Genomic DNA, 15,648 nt, shown 5'->3' on the forward strand with positions numbered 1-15,648 from the left:
AAGATGAACGAAGGCACAGTACTCGCGCTACCGCTAGCCAAGCCGTGAAAGTTAGCTCCATTCGGCAGTTGTCTACCAATACAACGTCGTGGTAGCCGGAGGGTTTAAAATGCAGATCTTAACCATTTCCGATTCAAGAGCAAAACAAGTGACCCACATTACGCTTTTCATGAAACCGTCCATCACATTTACTGGTTACGGAGGTTACGGAGTCCTCATTTACTCGTATATAGGAGGCTTAGCTATGGCAGCCGGGTCCGTGAATCCCGGGCAGCGAAACAGTATAATAATACCCAAACACAATACCGAAAACCCTCCTTTTCTGATGCCTTTCGACTATCAACCAAATTACATGCAACGCTTATACTGAACATAACTATACCATATCTTGTTTACTGAATCTCCATCTGCCGTTGGAAACTTTAAAAATGGCTGGTTATAAGACCCATCTCATGGTACTGCAGAAAACAGCTCAGGCCACTCCATTGCTCCCGGCCCTCAAAATACCACAGCTTTCATCAGACGGTGAGCTCCAAGGATGGAAGGATATCACCTACTCGCAGCTTTTGCATGACGTTGAGCAATCTGCCAAGTATTGGTCCCGTGAGTTTTCGGGAAAGGGAATTGACCGTGGATCAGTCATCGGATTATGGTAAGTAAAAAAACCTCGAACCGCCAGACACTATCACTGACCTGTTTTGAGGCTGAAGGGAATTACTTACCTGGATCTCCTGCATATATGGGGCATATCCAGAGCTGGATGCGTTCCTCAGCTTATTTCGGCTCACTTAACAAGCAACACCGTGGTCAGAGAGCTCCTCAGCGAAGCTAAAGCAAAGGGTCTTATCCATGATCCGGCGATTACCGTCTCTGTGGGTGAAGATGTTTCCACTTTTCCTGCTGTTGATTTCCTCGGTCTGGCTGTCGAGCAGTCCCCGCTGGCTGAAGTCAACAGCCCCACGTCGGGTGACGAGATTGTTTTTATTCTGCACTCTTCTGGGTCTACGTCTGGGAAACCGAAGCTGGTTCCTGCAACGGCTAGGTGGCTGGATTGCAACATTCGTAAAACCCAGCACTTTACATTCCGGGGTCCAGGAGCTGGATACCAGGAGACTATTGTGGCTAGGTAAGCGAGCAAACTATCAAAGTCAGCATCGACTAACATAACTATATAGTGGAAGCTTCTGTCACGTCGCGAGCACACTCGCATTAATTTCATACGTCAATAAAGGCTCCTGCATGGCCCTGCCCACGTCACTCCCCTATTCACTTCCCGAGCTACGGAGAATTGTTAAGGAGTGTAAAGTGACAGTGTTTAACATGTTTTCCTCGTTCTTGGCCGGCGTCATCAAAGAAGCTCGCAAGGACCCCGAGCTTCTGGCCATACTCCAGAGCTTTGATGCCTGCACTTGCGGTGGACTTCCACTGGAGGAAACTGAAGCAGCTTGGGCTCGGGAGCAGGGTATCAACCTAGTCGACCTCTTCGCCAGCACAGAGGTTGGCTGTATGTTGATTGGCGTGGGGGGGCGACAGGGGAATTTATTGCGGATGTGGCCTGAATCAACATTTGAGATGCGACCCATCTCCGTCGCGCCAGATGACACTGTCGGCGGTGCGCCCAGCAATGCCGCTAATGGTGCATCAAGTGGGAAGCTTGTGGAACTAGTGGTTCCCAAATATGCGCCTGAATGCCCGCACCATTCGCTCTGTGACCAAAAGACAGGTGACTTCATTACAGGCGATGTCTTTCTGCAAGTCGAACCAGACCGCTACATCTCCAAGGGCCGCAATGACGATTGGATCAAGATGGAGATCTCGCTGCGCTGTGATACGCGATCCATTGAGAACAACGCACTTGAGACGTGTGGCAAGGATCTCATCAGCGCCGCGGTGGTCGTTGGAGCTGCCAGACCTTCACCAGCGCTTTTTGTCGAGGCCAAACAAATCGAGGGCCATGATGAATTGCAGGCTGAGATTTTGCGTCGCATTACCCCATTCCATGAGCGCAGATATAAACACGAGCGTATCCTCGACTCGCGACTTATTATCGTCGTGCCTAATGGTGCACTACCAAGAACTGCAAAGGGTAGTATACAAAGGAAAGTGGTTGAGAGAGAGTTTAAAGAAGACTTGGACAGGATTTATTCGGAGGTGTATCCTAGGAAGCGAACTTGAGATTTATTAGCAAGGTAGAGATTAACTTGTTTGTAAGAAAGTTGATTACAAGAGCTCCGCCATGTTGCAAACACTAGCCAGTAGCTAATTCTAGTAAGGGAAGGACTCCCAAAAGCTGCGGGACTTCCAAGACAAAGAGCTCGGTACCTTTCATGGTCAACTTGTCACCTTGTAATTATCTTTGTTAATTGCATTAATATTGCTAGATCATGCGAGATTGTGGAGAAGTCTGTTTTAAGTGTTATTCACAAGGCACTACTGGCTCAGCGTGGTGCAGATTCATAATAGACATCGAACTGAGAAATAAGTGGAAACGCGTTCTTCTACCCAATGTGTTCGTACAAAAGACATGTACACTATCCATACCCATGCGCTCCTAAGAAATTGATGCTTCATCCTGTCGCAGCTTCAGAGTGATGTTCAGAGGGTCTTTATCCCAAACAAGGAAGGATGTTTGCTTCTCATGCCAATCCGATTGACCAGGCTTAAGCTCAAAGTCAAACTTGAAAAAGAATATGAGAAAGAATGACCCGTAATTCCGCGTAAGCAAGATTCCTGCCGATACAATCTCTCGCGCCGTAGCTGAAAGGCTTGAACACTGCGCGGTTATCACCTGCGTACTTTTCATCGTCAAGAGCATGCGTCTTGGGAAAGCTACCGCTCTGGTCGGAATGAGTCGGGGTCGGCAAAGTTGCTGGGGTTTCGGAAGGTAGCCCATTGATAGACAGTGACAACAGTCTAGAGATCATCAGCCTTTGAAAAAAGGACAGAGGTATTGTCAACTTACACCTTTGGGGATATACTTGCCGCCAATTGTTGCTCCTGGGCAGACTCTTGGTGGTGTTTCAGCAGCAGGCGGGTAAATTCTCAATGTTTCTTCAATACACGCATGTAGATATTGAAGTTGTGCTGTACTCTTCAGTGTTATGTCACTAGCATCGGTGAAGGCGCCACGAATCTCATCGACGAGATAGCAGTAAACCTGCGGGTGTGTGCCAATGTAAAAGAAGGCGCCTGACAAAGCAGTCGCAGTGGTCTCACTACCAGCTCCAATGACGATCGATGAATTGACTAGCAATTCTGTCTCACTCATGGCAGTCACGCCATCCTTACCTCTCCTGAGCATGTAAGTCACGAAGTCTCGCCGCCCCTCAAATGGCTGTTCACCGAGGGCAACGCGTGCTTTGGCCTTTCCCATAGACATCTCGGCGCTTTCCATAGACTCTCAAATGTGCCTGTATCCAATCGCAAGGATTAAGGGTTTGAGGAGGAGATATCTGTCCATCAAGCGCATCATGCCCTCACCTCGAATGTTATCGAAGAAATTCTGCACCCACGGATGATAGCCACCAGATTTCAAACCTCCAAAGCTCTCGGAGAAGGTAAGGTCGCCTATGATGTCAAACGTTGTCAAGTTGACCCAGGTCACAATGTCGATCGGTTCGCCTGACTCGGCACGCTGTGTTAGCTGTTTTATGAGGAGGTCAATGTACTGTAGGGTAACGCTTTGTTGCTCAACCAGGGCGGCGTCGCTGAAGGCATGAGCCAGTTAGCGTCGCTGACGTCGATGGTCATCTTTTTGGGCACCGATAAGACTCATTCCATCTCCCGGAAAGATGAAGTTGGGATATGTGGAAAACTCTGCTTTGCCAGGCTGGTGACCGTGGACCTGAGGCCAGCCGATGCTTCCATCCACGGCTATATGATTCGGACCGATTCGAACGATGGGACCGTATTGTCGATGAAGCTGAGCTGCCTCTCAAAGCCAAGTACCTAAAATGTGACTCTTCCATTGTGTAAGGAAACCTGTAATGGCATGGATTTTGCGACCTGGGACCTCGGCGAGAGGATGGAAATAGAGTCTATAAATAATAACAGCAGGAATGGCAACTATAAGCTAAATGGGCCAGAGAGAACCTTTCTTCGTCCATCGATAGCAGTGGCTGAACCTACCGTAGTAACAAAAAGAATGAGACCAACGTCGACGTTCGGCGGGAATGGCTGTATATGTGCTACCAGCCTCTGCGAGTATTTGTTGATGTCAAATGAAAGCATGATGTTGTTTTGAGGTAATAGCTAATGTCTTGGTGTAGCTCTGTTATTAAGGTCTCAAATGTGTTCATTCCGTCAGGTTATCATATACTATTAGACTGGTAAACCTCCAGCCTGGTCATAAAAGCATGCCCCTAGTCTCACCAGACACCCACTTGTTAAGGGCTATGCATCGTCGTCGTCACCAGCCTCAGAATCAAGCGAATGGCTCGAATCAATGCCTGCATTGGGCATTGGCTCCCAATTCTAATAGTATAATATTCCCTGTTCGCTGTTTGGCCTAAAAGATCCAATTCGGGGCGCGGTCCGCGAAATCCGCAATCCGTGAGACGGAAGACTGTGCGACTACCCTGTACGAGACTGTTAAACCTTCTACAGTAGTCGATCTTGTAGTTCTTTTCATTAGGAATAAATGATGTTAAAAAAAAAGTTTTTAATTTGCCAGGTCATTCAAATCGACGATATCGATTTATGTGTTGTGGTATCCTCGATTTGCACCCCAGAGGTATAGGCATGTTTGTCGAACAGATAAGCTAGAGGTTGAAAATCCCCCCATCATACCCCTATCACAAGTATTTAATCCAGCATTCAACAGAAGAGTTCATCAGGCATCCCAAGATATTTTTGTCTCTTGGACGAGGTCCGCCGACTCCGTCAATCCTACCTACAAAAGCAGATCTACTTCCACAGGCCCCTAGACAACCACCAACTAGCGACTAGGCACCATTGCACAGACATTCCATAGCTCTTAGGGTTTCTGATACATAATACAACCCGTTGTTATTTTACATGTTAGAAAACCCCGTCTCCGTGAAACAGGTCGCAAAGAGGCAGAATCTTTTCCATTACACCCCTCAGTTGGCGCTCTCTACCTGAAATGGGTGGTTGAAAGCTGCCGAGAAGCGTTGAAGAAGTCATCAAACCCCGTCTAAGCCACCTAAATGTATGAGAGTTGGTAAGAAGACTTGGCATCGCTGTAACTCCTCTTGTTTAATCGCGGAGATTGTCCTTTGCTGCTTGTGTAGATTTCGAATTTTATCGATAGGTTACACCGCCGTAATTGGTATCATATAACCCTTGAATAAGCCAGGGTACTCCATCTTAAGCTGGCCGAGGCATTGCAGCTTATACTCAGATTATATATCTACTCACAGCTAACTACAACTCTCACTTTAGCCCCCTGCATAGCATCGTATTGAATTACCTCTCTTCCCGCTATAGCCTTCCAATCGGTCTTGATGTCGACAAGATATGGCACCCAAGGTCTCAGTCTCCTGACCATCTTCCTCCTATGGTGCTAGTCTATGTTATTTCCCTATGTAGGAGCTAGAGTCTCACTCCTTCAGCCGGGGAAAAGAGAGATTCTCTCCAATATTGCTCAAAAGTACTTTCATTGAGGCTCTATACCTCAACTTAACATACTTGCTGGATAAGTATTATTTCACTTGAATGACTCGTTCGGCATGGGTCGTGTGAAGTATCTCTCTTCTGCTCCATCGCCAGTTTATGGCTCCTCATGCGATTGCCTTTGGATAAGTCAGTCAATTCGTGTATTGTTCTAAGTCGCGATTCGGTCACAGTTGCTTTCTCAGCGGACCTCGTTGTCCATAATATGGTGCCAAAAGTGCTGATTTGACTTGACCTATATCCACTATATTGTGGCGTATCACTCGGGTAGCTGCTGCTGCTAGACTTGCCCTGTCGTCGCAGGTCGTCAATACGAATCTGGCCGGATTCGAGGCTGTTGAAAAGGGGCCTAAAGCTGGGTACACAAACAGTGACAATGGAGAGGCATTGGACCAGTTGTAAAGAGATAGCAGCTTCCCAGTACGCAAAGGTGAGATCGGTGGAAGAAAATGCCTTGTTGGATAGGTAGATTTGAACCGCAATTGCAGGTATTAAACTTTTCCGCCGTTGTTAGTGCCTTCTGCTACAGGCAAGCTAGACAGATCCATCACCATTGTGGGAGTAAAACATACAGGATTCGACTGCCAAAAACGCTTATAGCAAAAATCTTCTTAGACCATGGTATTTGGATTTTCAGAACGGTTTCGCAAAAGACAATAATGATACCAATATCCGTGGTGATATTCGTAATGGAATAATAGGTCCAGAAAGCGGTTCGGTCGATACATCTTCTATCATTGGCGTATATCCATGGCGTAGGTAGTTCACACTGAAAAAGATTGATGATAAGGGCAGACGCTCCCCATCCGCCAATGACGGCCTCAAAGCCAAGAACAATCCATCTTTGGCTTTCTCGGCTTATCATCCGGAGACAGACCGTGCATGATACCTTGCAACAGAAGACGGAGGCGACGAACATGGTGTTGGCCGCATATTGGCTCTATATTCATAGGCTCGGTCAGATCTTTAGCCCATGGCTCTGCGAACTGCAGCTGAGATACCTACCTTGAAGAATATGTCGATTTCGCTAGAGTCCAGTCTACTAGCTGGCTTTCCCAGTCCATTATCACACCCTATGATCGTAGCGATAGACTGCCCAATTGCAAGGGCCTGAAGCTTCGCGCATAAGCGCAGGATGGTTAGAGATCTCGCATCATGGACCGCGCTATTAGGTCTCTACATACAGTTGCAGCGATGGTAAAAATATCATCGACACTCAGGGTTTTTGTTACAAGGATCTTGGTTCCTATGCGGACAGAGCATGATAAGAGGAATATGACGAGAAACATCAATGTTAAGACCTTTATTAAGGGAGACTTGTTGGTATCGGTGATGACGTCTTGCGTAGGATACATATTGGGCAAAGCGATTACTATCAAGGTGCGATGATAGAGGAATAGAACAGTTAAGCGAAAGGATTGAAAGAGTATAAATAACAAGGACAAATAATACAGAGGATTATTGCAGTTTTCAAAGGGTGATGAAGAAAACCATGGGTATTAAAACCTGAGGTTAGGGAGCATTGACGTGGAAGGGATCCAAGTGGCATCTTGAAAACGGCACAGGAAGGGCGCTGGGTAATATTATTGGCCTCGTTGGGGCCTCACTTCAAGTACTCAACATACCATACCGTCTTCTGAAGGTAGCGCATTGGTTGCCAGTTACTCCTCACTTACGTGACTTGGCACAATTCATTGTCACTATCAATACCGAGGCTTGGGCGGCAGAGAGATGGCTGAAGATCATAGCTTATTCAGTAGGGGCCGTCCCCCCGCTAGGGCCGCTTCCTGCCAACCGCCCCTCCAACTACCAGTAAATGTGAAACAGGCGAAAGTTTATTGGCTCTTAAAGATGGACATCACAAGTCACGAAACGCCATTGGGGCCTGGTCAAGGTCAACAACAACCGCCCGGTAAGGACATAGTTAAGTAGTTCCATCAAGTGTACTGAATACATCGAATCTGTGATTGTGGCTTATACAGGTTTCACAGTTCGAATGAAGTCATACTGGCATAAAAGATGGCCAGAGGACATGCTTCGTTTGCCACAAGGCTGCAAGCTCAATTAATAACGAGTTCAGGCACATCGATAAGAGCCACATTTCCTCAGATGTCATCGCATTAGCCCCCTTCGATGACATTGTGACAAGCGTCTCCACTCTTATCGAATTATGGCTTTAGCGGAGTGATCTAGTTCCCCTGTTTGACACACACTAGTCTCGGGAGTTCGGCCAGATGCTTGGACGAGGTCTTATCGGTCGTTCCTGTTTCACCCGTGATATTTCCCTTTCTGTAGGCGGAAGGGCTCGCACTGACTCTTACAGTGAACAGCTTATCAGCCTTGACTAACCATGACATCAGACGATGTGGTGCTGCGAGCAGATAGGTAAAAATTGACTCAAATCGTCTTCCCCAAATTACACAGCTTCTCTTTATGGTTTAACTATCGTCTTAAAGTGTATTAGTCGCATAAACACTTCGTCTTTACTAATCAGCAAAATATAACGGTGCTATTAGATACGCCTTGGAGTTAGCTCTACCAGACACGCGGTAATGGCATGGAAGCACGCAACATCAATATCTTTTGTGTAAGATGTTAGTCACATAGAGTCGCTCGGATTCAGATGATTGCCAAGTTTCCCTACAAAACATGTTGGTTCATGATGCCTGTTTTCCCTAGATCGGTCCCTTTCCCAGTATACCAGTACGACGGGGCACTGTTTTCAGTTGTGGCTTTGGGCACGGGCCCATTCCGCGTCCAACAAGAAACCCACCATAACACTATGCGTTCCGCTGCTTTGGGCAATATTGACCAGGGCAAGCATCAAGGACTCCACCTTGTCGATCTGGCTAAATATGTTGATGAGAAAAGATCTGCAGAGTTCTGCAGCTTCGCCCCTGACTAAGACCCTCCCTCACTTCCGTAGCTATGGCCGCGGGTGACTAGATATTATGGGCTGAATTGGATTGCCCACGTTGGACCTTATATGCTACATAGCATAAAATAAAATAATGCGCAGGGCCTTGCAGGATTTTGGAAGCACCAGATATGACAGGTGTTAGCGTGCATGTCCGAAAGCAGCACGTTGCATTAAAGGCCAAGATAGGAGCAACAAGGCCGTTGCAGGGGTTGGGGCAGCATGGATGCGGCACAGTAGTTCTCTCAAGCAAGGGTCAATGCGCAGAAGTATATGCCCGAACAGCGATGTGACGTGCCAACGTGGTGATTAAACTTGCATGTATGGCCTCCCCCACCCGAGACCATGGTTGGGGTCACATCTAGAATCTGCGATCGAGAATGAAACGGTACAGACAAAGAGAAGCTATGTTTATTATAAGATTAACCCTATCATTTCGTCCATTCAGACGCCAATCTCCTAGTTCATGTACATATCCAGAATGTCCTCTCTGCTATCTCTGGCCTCTACTTCGAAAGACGTTCTCATACACACTGCGGAGATGCGGAGGAGTGATCTCGGACATCGTTGTGCAACCTGGTCTTTGGTGCCTCCTATTTGCTGATTAGTGATATGTCATATAGGCTATCCTCCCCAGTGTTTAGCTCGGTCAGCCACCTTCCTCACCCAGCTTTACTGAGCTATAGGAAAGAGAAAAGGACACTAAAGGAAAAAAGGGAAAACAAAAAATATGTGGCACTCATCCCTACTGCCGGCTGTTGGTTTGACATTTCGCGCCTCAATGTACATTGAATAACCGGACGTTATCTCCGCAACGACCCTCCATGTAACAAGACCCCTGACCGCGCCTCCACCATCATCTCTTCCACATACTGCCGGGACGTATGGGCAAGGTAATTCTGCATGAGAGGGCAGTTACACCCCGATTGCTGTAAGATTTGCATCTTAAGCTCACATACCTCGAGGGATAATTCGGCTACGCAAGTGGAAAGCTCGCGGCGGATACGTGCTAGTTCATGCGTGCGAGACGTGAGACTTGATACCTCTTCCCTCTGCTGGATACGAGACTTAGACGCTCTGATGCGATTTTGTTCTTGGACTTTCTTAACGCGATCGCTGCTCTGTTGGGTTGATTGACTGCTGCTGCTGCTGCTGCTGTCACTCCCTGTGCGACAAGGAGTAGACTGTATGTTGTTCTTCGGCCCTGGATTAAGGTTTTCATGTTTGAAATACCTTTGTCTAGCAGGTTCACAAATCGAAAGATCCTCAGGATCATGATTCTGCTGCGGGTTCGAATATTCTGCCGCCAAGGGAAGGGACGAATGAACTTGGGGAGCAGACAATTCCTTTGTAACTATATGCGTAGGGATTGACAGTGGACTGGAGTACTCCGTGGTAAAATCAAAACCATTCCACGAATAGGTAGAGTCGAGCGTAGGGTTGACAGAATTCCAAGGCATCATTGAGTTGGCATCGTCATTATAGACAGAGCTTTCGCATAGAGGATTAGCATGCGTGTAGACGCAATTTATCATGCGGTTTCCATCTCCTGGTGTACCAAGCGGGATTGAATGATTTCCTGACCACCAATCCCCCAATGTATGAAGATGGACATAGGTCGAGTTGTTTTCCATGGGAGTGAAAAATGTTCGAGGCGAGGGATCAAATGATATGTAACCTGCAAGAGGCCCATCTGATGAAATGCCTCAAATCTTTTCGATGGCTGTCTTTCTGTACTGATAGATGAAGTGATATGTAATACTATATAATAAAAGCCCAAGAGTATAGGCGGCAAAAGATGATAACATAGCGATTCTCGCAAGTCGTTGCAAACAAAATAACTCGCGCTACATAACCGTTTTCAATTAAGACTCAGGAAAACCGACAAGTGAGTCCTTTTAACTGCTTATGCATACGGGGAGCCTAACGCACCATGTACCAGGAGAACGGTGCCACGGAAATAAGGATGCTAGTATGTCACCTCCAGACTAGGAAAACAAATCGTGCGCTTGCATGCGTAGCTGAAACTGCCCACACTAATTTCTGACCAGTCCTAACTGCGTATGGTTTTGAACAGATGATCGCAGGCACCATCATGGGTTGTACACCATGAATTCTGCAGGTGTTCAAAAACGGTAATTAGAACCCCGTCCTATTGGCCAGTCAATTATGCAAACGGCTAGTTATGCAGTTGAAAGGGAGGGACTGGATGGTTGCTTTGCAGGGTTAGGATAGTTCAAGAGGGCTAATATGTAATCATCCTACTGGGATAAGGGGTTAGATGGGGCAGCCACAGTGATTCAAGTGCATCCGTCGTATTCGGTTTATAATCCACTCGATCTGATTTTCCCAACAGAGGTTTAACAAGTAACGTTAAACAGTGAACCCATTACCTAATTGGAGGTGGGGCAAGTTTCGCGCAAAGAATACCGCATCAGAGAGACCTGCGAATTGAAGCTTGTTTATGGACGGCAAGGTGAAGCAAAAAAATGTAAAATATACAGTCAAATGACGAAGAAGGAAAGCCGAGGTAGAAGGACGACCGAAAGAATGGCTCAGCTTCATGATTGGAAACTTTTGGCCCGCCTTGAAAGATGTAAAGTTCCCTGAAGGGTGAAATTTAGAGACTGCGCGATCCAGCATTGCCGATCCATTCTCTTGCCCATCGATTCACACGGCCTTACTGAAAGGTATGATGACCTATCATGAACAGTGCTGTTCAAAAGATATGCAGTCAGGCATCAGACGCGACCTAAAGACAACAGCAATCATCTATCACGTCTCTCAAAAACCTCAGCTGGAATCAAAAAGCACGGGAGAACTGTGGCTTAAACCTCCTTGTCATTCAATGGTTCGCCTAACGCAGCCGCTGGTACTACTTAGTTTCCCACGTTTATGGAAAGGAGAGTAGGATATAATGACAGACCGAGAGGCAACGCTAAAGTTGCCGATACGATGTCTTGTTGAGCGAATATAGTAGAGTTTTACCTATCAAGCCGTACGTTTTTCATGCTTAGATAATGAAGTAGATTTGCCGGCTGATGCTGAACGGCGTGAGCCTCATTTGACGGTTGCGACTGCGAACGCCGATCTCAAGCGGCTGAGGACTATGAAACTCGATCGCTCACAAGTTGCATCCGAGAGTCTACCAGATTATAATAACGATGTCGAATTTCCCGATAACACTAGCGATGTTCCCGGTTCACCCGTCTCTTCAATCGAGGTGCTCCAGGATGCGCCCACGACTTCCTCACTCGACCTCTCGGCGGGATCTGTTCTCATGCGGGGAGCTTTGAGTCACTACACCAACACGAACGATACCGCAATCACCGACTCGTAAATAGCCTCTAGACAGAGCACTTCCTCTCCCATTTGATTGATGGAGACAAACGTCCCAGTTGAAGATTCGCTGTCGAAGCTCACGTGGGATGACTAGAAGCAACTCCGCGATGACGCCGATAAGAACTTGCAACAAGCACAATTTGCACACTCGAATGCAAGTTCTACTCTGGCCAAGCTCCAGGGCAAGCAGGAAGAAGCTTTTGAAGCAGCGCGCTATGCCAGCGAGGCATACGCCAAAGGCCTCCGTGATGAACTAGATCCGCATTACTACCAGACGGACGACGATAGACCTCCCCACAAGCGCCGACGCAGCACAACTATTGATCATGCCAAAAGGGACCACTATGTGCACCTGAAAGAGACCTCTCAACACTGCCACAATGCCCTTATTTCCCGGTCCACATTTCACAAGTGCTCTCGTTGCTCGTCCCATCGTGGGCATCGGAAGAGGAAATGGTCGACCGCTTCTTCCCCGCCACAGTCGCATGCGTTTGTCTTCGCTGCGCCTATCCTGTGCAGAGACCTGTTGACCCGTGCCATTCCCGTTCGTAGTTACACCAAGGAATGACGAGCAAGCAACAAGTTATAACCAAGCGGGTAGCTCAACCTTATTCCGAAGGTTACATCAAAACTTGAGATCAAGGCACCCCCGAAGAGTATCCCTTTGGACATTCCCGCGAAGTATCAATGTGCTAACATCTTTTAGATATACCATTTTTGAAACTCAGGCTTTCCTACCGCATCGTCCTGAACCCCGAAACTAAGATGCCCAATCTCATTGACATCCACCTCATCTTTAAGCTCGTTATAGAAGGAGTCTTCCATTCTCACAACTCCCCATTTGACCTTGCTCTCTGCAATTCTCGCATAGACCGACAATGTCCGCCTATCGTCACCTTCTTCTTCCCTATGATGAGGATAGACTGTCAGCTCCATGTCAGTCTCACGCCCGGAAGTATCCGTCTTTACACTACAGTCAGAAATATCGACCTTGGAGGCTTTAGAGGCATGACAGGCTGCAGCAATTGCGAGAGAGTTGCTTCCCACAATGACCATGTCACCTGGCAGTCTTCGCATTGAAAGCAGCAAGGGGACACTGATGACGACTGCGAAGACCACAATCGCTACCATGATTGCGATCGTGGAGTATCCCACAGCGATAAAGCCAAACCCCGAGAGACCCATCGAGTTGGCACTTGTCGTCGGGCTGCCCATGATTGAGCCATAGAAGCCTGAAAGTGTCAGTTCAGGGTGCGGTCACTAAGAAACAGAGGACACCTTACCTCCATCAGCCATAAACAAATAGCAAGAACTAGACGCCAGCCAATGAAGCAAGACACTTGCGAGGATGCACGGTACCCCCCATCTATAGGGCAGTTGAAGTCGGTACGTCGAGACCTGGTCCCCTTGAGGCTCCGTTACTCGAAGTGGACGGTACTCCGTGCTCATCTGGGCCCATTCCTTGGCCATGAATATCTTCGTGATCAAAGAGTTGAACTGCAAGTATGATATCGAAAGAATGAGTTGCGGGATGTTGGCAAGGAGGACCAAGCGAACAAAGTCGCCGGTAAACTGGTTCGATAAACCCAGGCTCCCATCCAGGGTGACGAAATTATTGATGCCGCTGCTACCGAAGGCTCCAGATCTGAGAAATTGTCAGTATGAATCGCTACTTTGTCAGAAACAGGTCAATGATATATACGCTTGGAATTTGCCGCCGGTGGCTTGGTAGAAGTAGTAGATAGCAGCGATCAGCACAGCCAGGAGTATGGCATACGTTCTGAGCCACACATTGATAGGAAGAGCCCGAAAGAAGCGCCGCCGTTGGGCTTTCCATTGACGCGCTTGGGGGGCAAGGAACTCGTGCTCGACATCGCCGTGGAGCATCTCAACGCCGTATGCTTCTCTACGGTAGCCCTTGTATCTCCTAGATGCTCCCAAGAGCCTGTCCCAGGTAAACTGAACGTCTCGCATCTCCAGCGTACACATGCGAGTGGTTGTCGGATCAGGCCGACAGATCAGCGACTTGATAGCATCGCCTGGTGTCACCAGCAGATCTCCCGTGCCGTTCGAAACATACCGGACCATGACGAAGATGCACTGAGAAAGCTTGACGAGGACACAGAGAAGTGCCACTAGAAGAAGTAGGTTTGGTACGCCAATCTTGCACTGTTGCTCCTCTTTCTCTGCCAGGCAATACGACACATTCAAAGTGTTGTAGCTGACGTCAAAGCCACCACGCATCTGTGCCTTGAGAATGTTTTTCTCTAGTGACTTGGGGCCCCAGAAAGAGAAGCTCCAGGTGGAACCGCTAGTATCATTCTTTGGGTCGACCTCGGAAGGGCTCTCAACCACGATTTGGTCGAATCCCAGGCTGGTTTTGCACGTATTGTGACATTTGCCGTTATCGAATGCTGTCGCAATGTGGCAATACTCATAGTACCAGAGTGAATTCGTCTCTTTGGCAGGAATCATATCGTCCCAAAATTTGTCGTCTACGTTCGTCATATTGGGAAAAACCTCATCGCGCTTCCAGCCAGATGTGCCAGATGTGCCAGATTCACTTGCATTGACCACCAGCAGTACGCTTCGGTAACCCTTTAGCCCAGTGCCCTTGTCGCAGTATAAGAAATTGGAACGGCAGTCGGCGGGATCAAGCCGCTGCCACGATGTGCTCGCCTCGCTAGCCGCTCTCGAGATATTCAAGCTCTCTTCGGACGTTTTGTTCATCCATGTCACCGGATCGATGATGCCGCCTGACATGTCTCCATTTGTACCGTTACCAAAAAGACCATCTTTACAGAGTTCTTTACTCAAGCTACTGCTACAATCGTTCGGCACAGCGGTATTCCACAGGCTTGCACCAGGTTCATAGTACTGGGCGCCTTTGACGAAACTCTCGGCTGCAATCGTCATTCCGAAACCAGACCGAACTTCTGCAGCCTGAAATACAAGCGAGTTAAAGAAAAGGTGAATAGGAACGGAGCTGCAGGCCAAGATGAGCCAGCAGGTAAACTTGACAGGCCCAAGGTAGAGAAAGTTGCGCATTGACGGGGCTCCAATGTTGACCCAACCGGAGCGAGCATGGGCGCGGTCAAGTTCAACTCGGGATGGTGCATTGAGAATCTGCATGAAGTAGTTAGATGAGGCTAGTATCAGAGTACTGAAGACGTTGAGAAGCAGGTGTAGGAACAGGTTGATCGTCTTGGATTGGGAGCAAGGGCCTTGGTAGAGGATCCAGGCGGCGTTCAAGCCGCGTGCGCGGACGCAACCATAAATCAGGACGATGAGGTGGAGGACAGCGAAAACGAGGAGGAGGACAGTATTGAGCCCAGCCAGTCGAGCCCAGGCTGGTCGTGGAACGGTGCGGCGAGCCTGTGTCGGGCCACGCCGTGCCCCTATGATCGCTGGGCGCCTAAGAAGCGACGTCGTGCTGCCGGACATTGGGACGGGGCTTTGTTTTGGCTGAAGCAAGCGAAAGACGCGATATAAATTGACATTTTAGCGGGCAAGAGCTGGGAGGCGCAGTCACTGTAACAAATTGACGCGGTGTCAGCAATCCAATCGTCAAAAGAAATTACGTTAGCTGGTGACTGGGGCCTAATAGATACAGGGGTCCATACACTCACGGGATTGGTGAGGTTTGAGAGCCCCACGCGAGCAACCTAGCAAGCTAGGTTGGGCATAATAGTGTAACACAGCCTGTTAAACCCGTGGCATTATGTAATTAAGATAGATTACATAATCCTGCAAGG

General features: G+C 48.1%; 5 protein-coding genes across 5 annotated transcripts; 2 read left to right on the forward strand and 3 right to left on the reverse strand.

Annotated features, from left to right (window-relative positions):
* Positions 1-305: 305 nt before the first annotated feature.
* On the forward strand, positions 306-2,236 carry FOXG_13059 (uncharacterized protein). Its single transcript, XM_018393003.1, has 3 exons — positions 306-652; positions 704-1,126; positions 1,176-2,236. The coding sequence occupies exons 1-3, from the start codon at positions 429-431 to the stop codon at positions 2,173-2,175; spliced, it is 1,647 nt and encodes a 548-aa protein (XP_018251634.1). The 5' UTR covers positions 306-428; the 3' UTR covers positions 2,176-2,236.
* A 593-nt stretch (positions 2,237-2,829) lies between these two features.
* FOXG_13060 (uncharacterized protein) lies at positions 2,830-3,394 on the reverse strand (the record flags this gene model as incomplete). The annotated part of the gene is made up of 2 exons (XM_018393004.1): positions 2,830-2,913; positions 2,963-3,394. The coding sequence occupies 2 exons, from the start codon at positions 3,392-3,394 to the stop codon at positions 2,830-2,832; spliced, it is 516 nt and encodes a 171-aa protein (XP_018251635.1).
* Positions 3,395-8,937: 5,543 nt separating this feature from the next.
* On the reverse strand, positions 8,938-10,457 carry FOXG_20844 (uncharacterized protein). Its single transcript, XM_018401156.1, has 2 exons — positions 9,511-10,457; positions 8,938-9,144 (listed from the first exon to the last, which is right to left on the reverse strand). The coding sequence occupies exons 1-2, from the start codon at positions 10,183-10,185 to the stop codon at positions 9,076-9,078; spliced, it is 744 nt and encodes a 247-aa protein (XP_018251636.1). The 5' UTR covers positions 10,186-10,457; the 3' UTR covers positions 8,938-9,075.
* A 1,203-nt stretch (positions 10,458-11,660) lies between these two features.
* FOXG_20845 (uncharacterized protein) lies at positions 11,661-12,461 on the forward strand (the record flags this gene model as incomplete). Its single annotated transcript, XM_018401157.1, has 2 exons — positions 11,661-11,825; positions 11,988-12,461. 2 exons carry the CDS (start codon positions 11,661-11,663, stop codon positions 12,459-12,461), a joined length of 639 nt encoding a protein of 212 aa, XP_018251637.1.
* FOXG_13061 (uncharacterized protein) lies at positions 12,230-15,444 on the reverse strand. Its single transcript, XM_018393005.1, has 3 exons — positions 13,596-15,444; positions 13,177-13,538; positions 12,230-13,125 (listed from the first exon to the last, which is right to left on the reverse strand). The coding sequence occupies exons 1-3, from the start codon at positions 15,335-15,337 to the stop codon at positions 12,596-12,598; spliced, it is 2,634 nt and encodes an 877-aa protein (XP_018251638.1). The 5' UTR covers positions 15,338-15,444; the 3' UTR covers positions 12,230-12,595.
* Between the last annotated feature and the right edge of the window lie 204 nt (positions 15,445-15,648).

The sequence above is a fragment of the Fusarium oxysporum genome, chromosome 9, assembly GCF_000149955.1.
Source record: "Fusarium oxysporum f. sp. lycopersici 4287 chromosome 9, whole genome shotgun sequence".
NCBI lineage: Eukaryota > Fungi > Ascomycota > Sordariomycetes > Hypocreales > Nectriaceae > Fusarium > Fusarium oxysporum.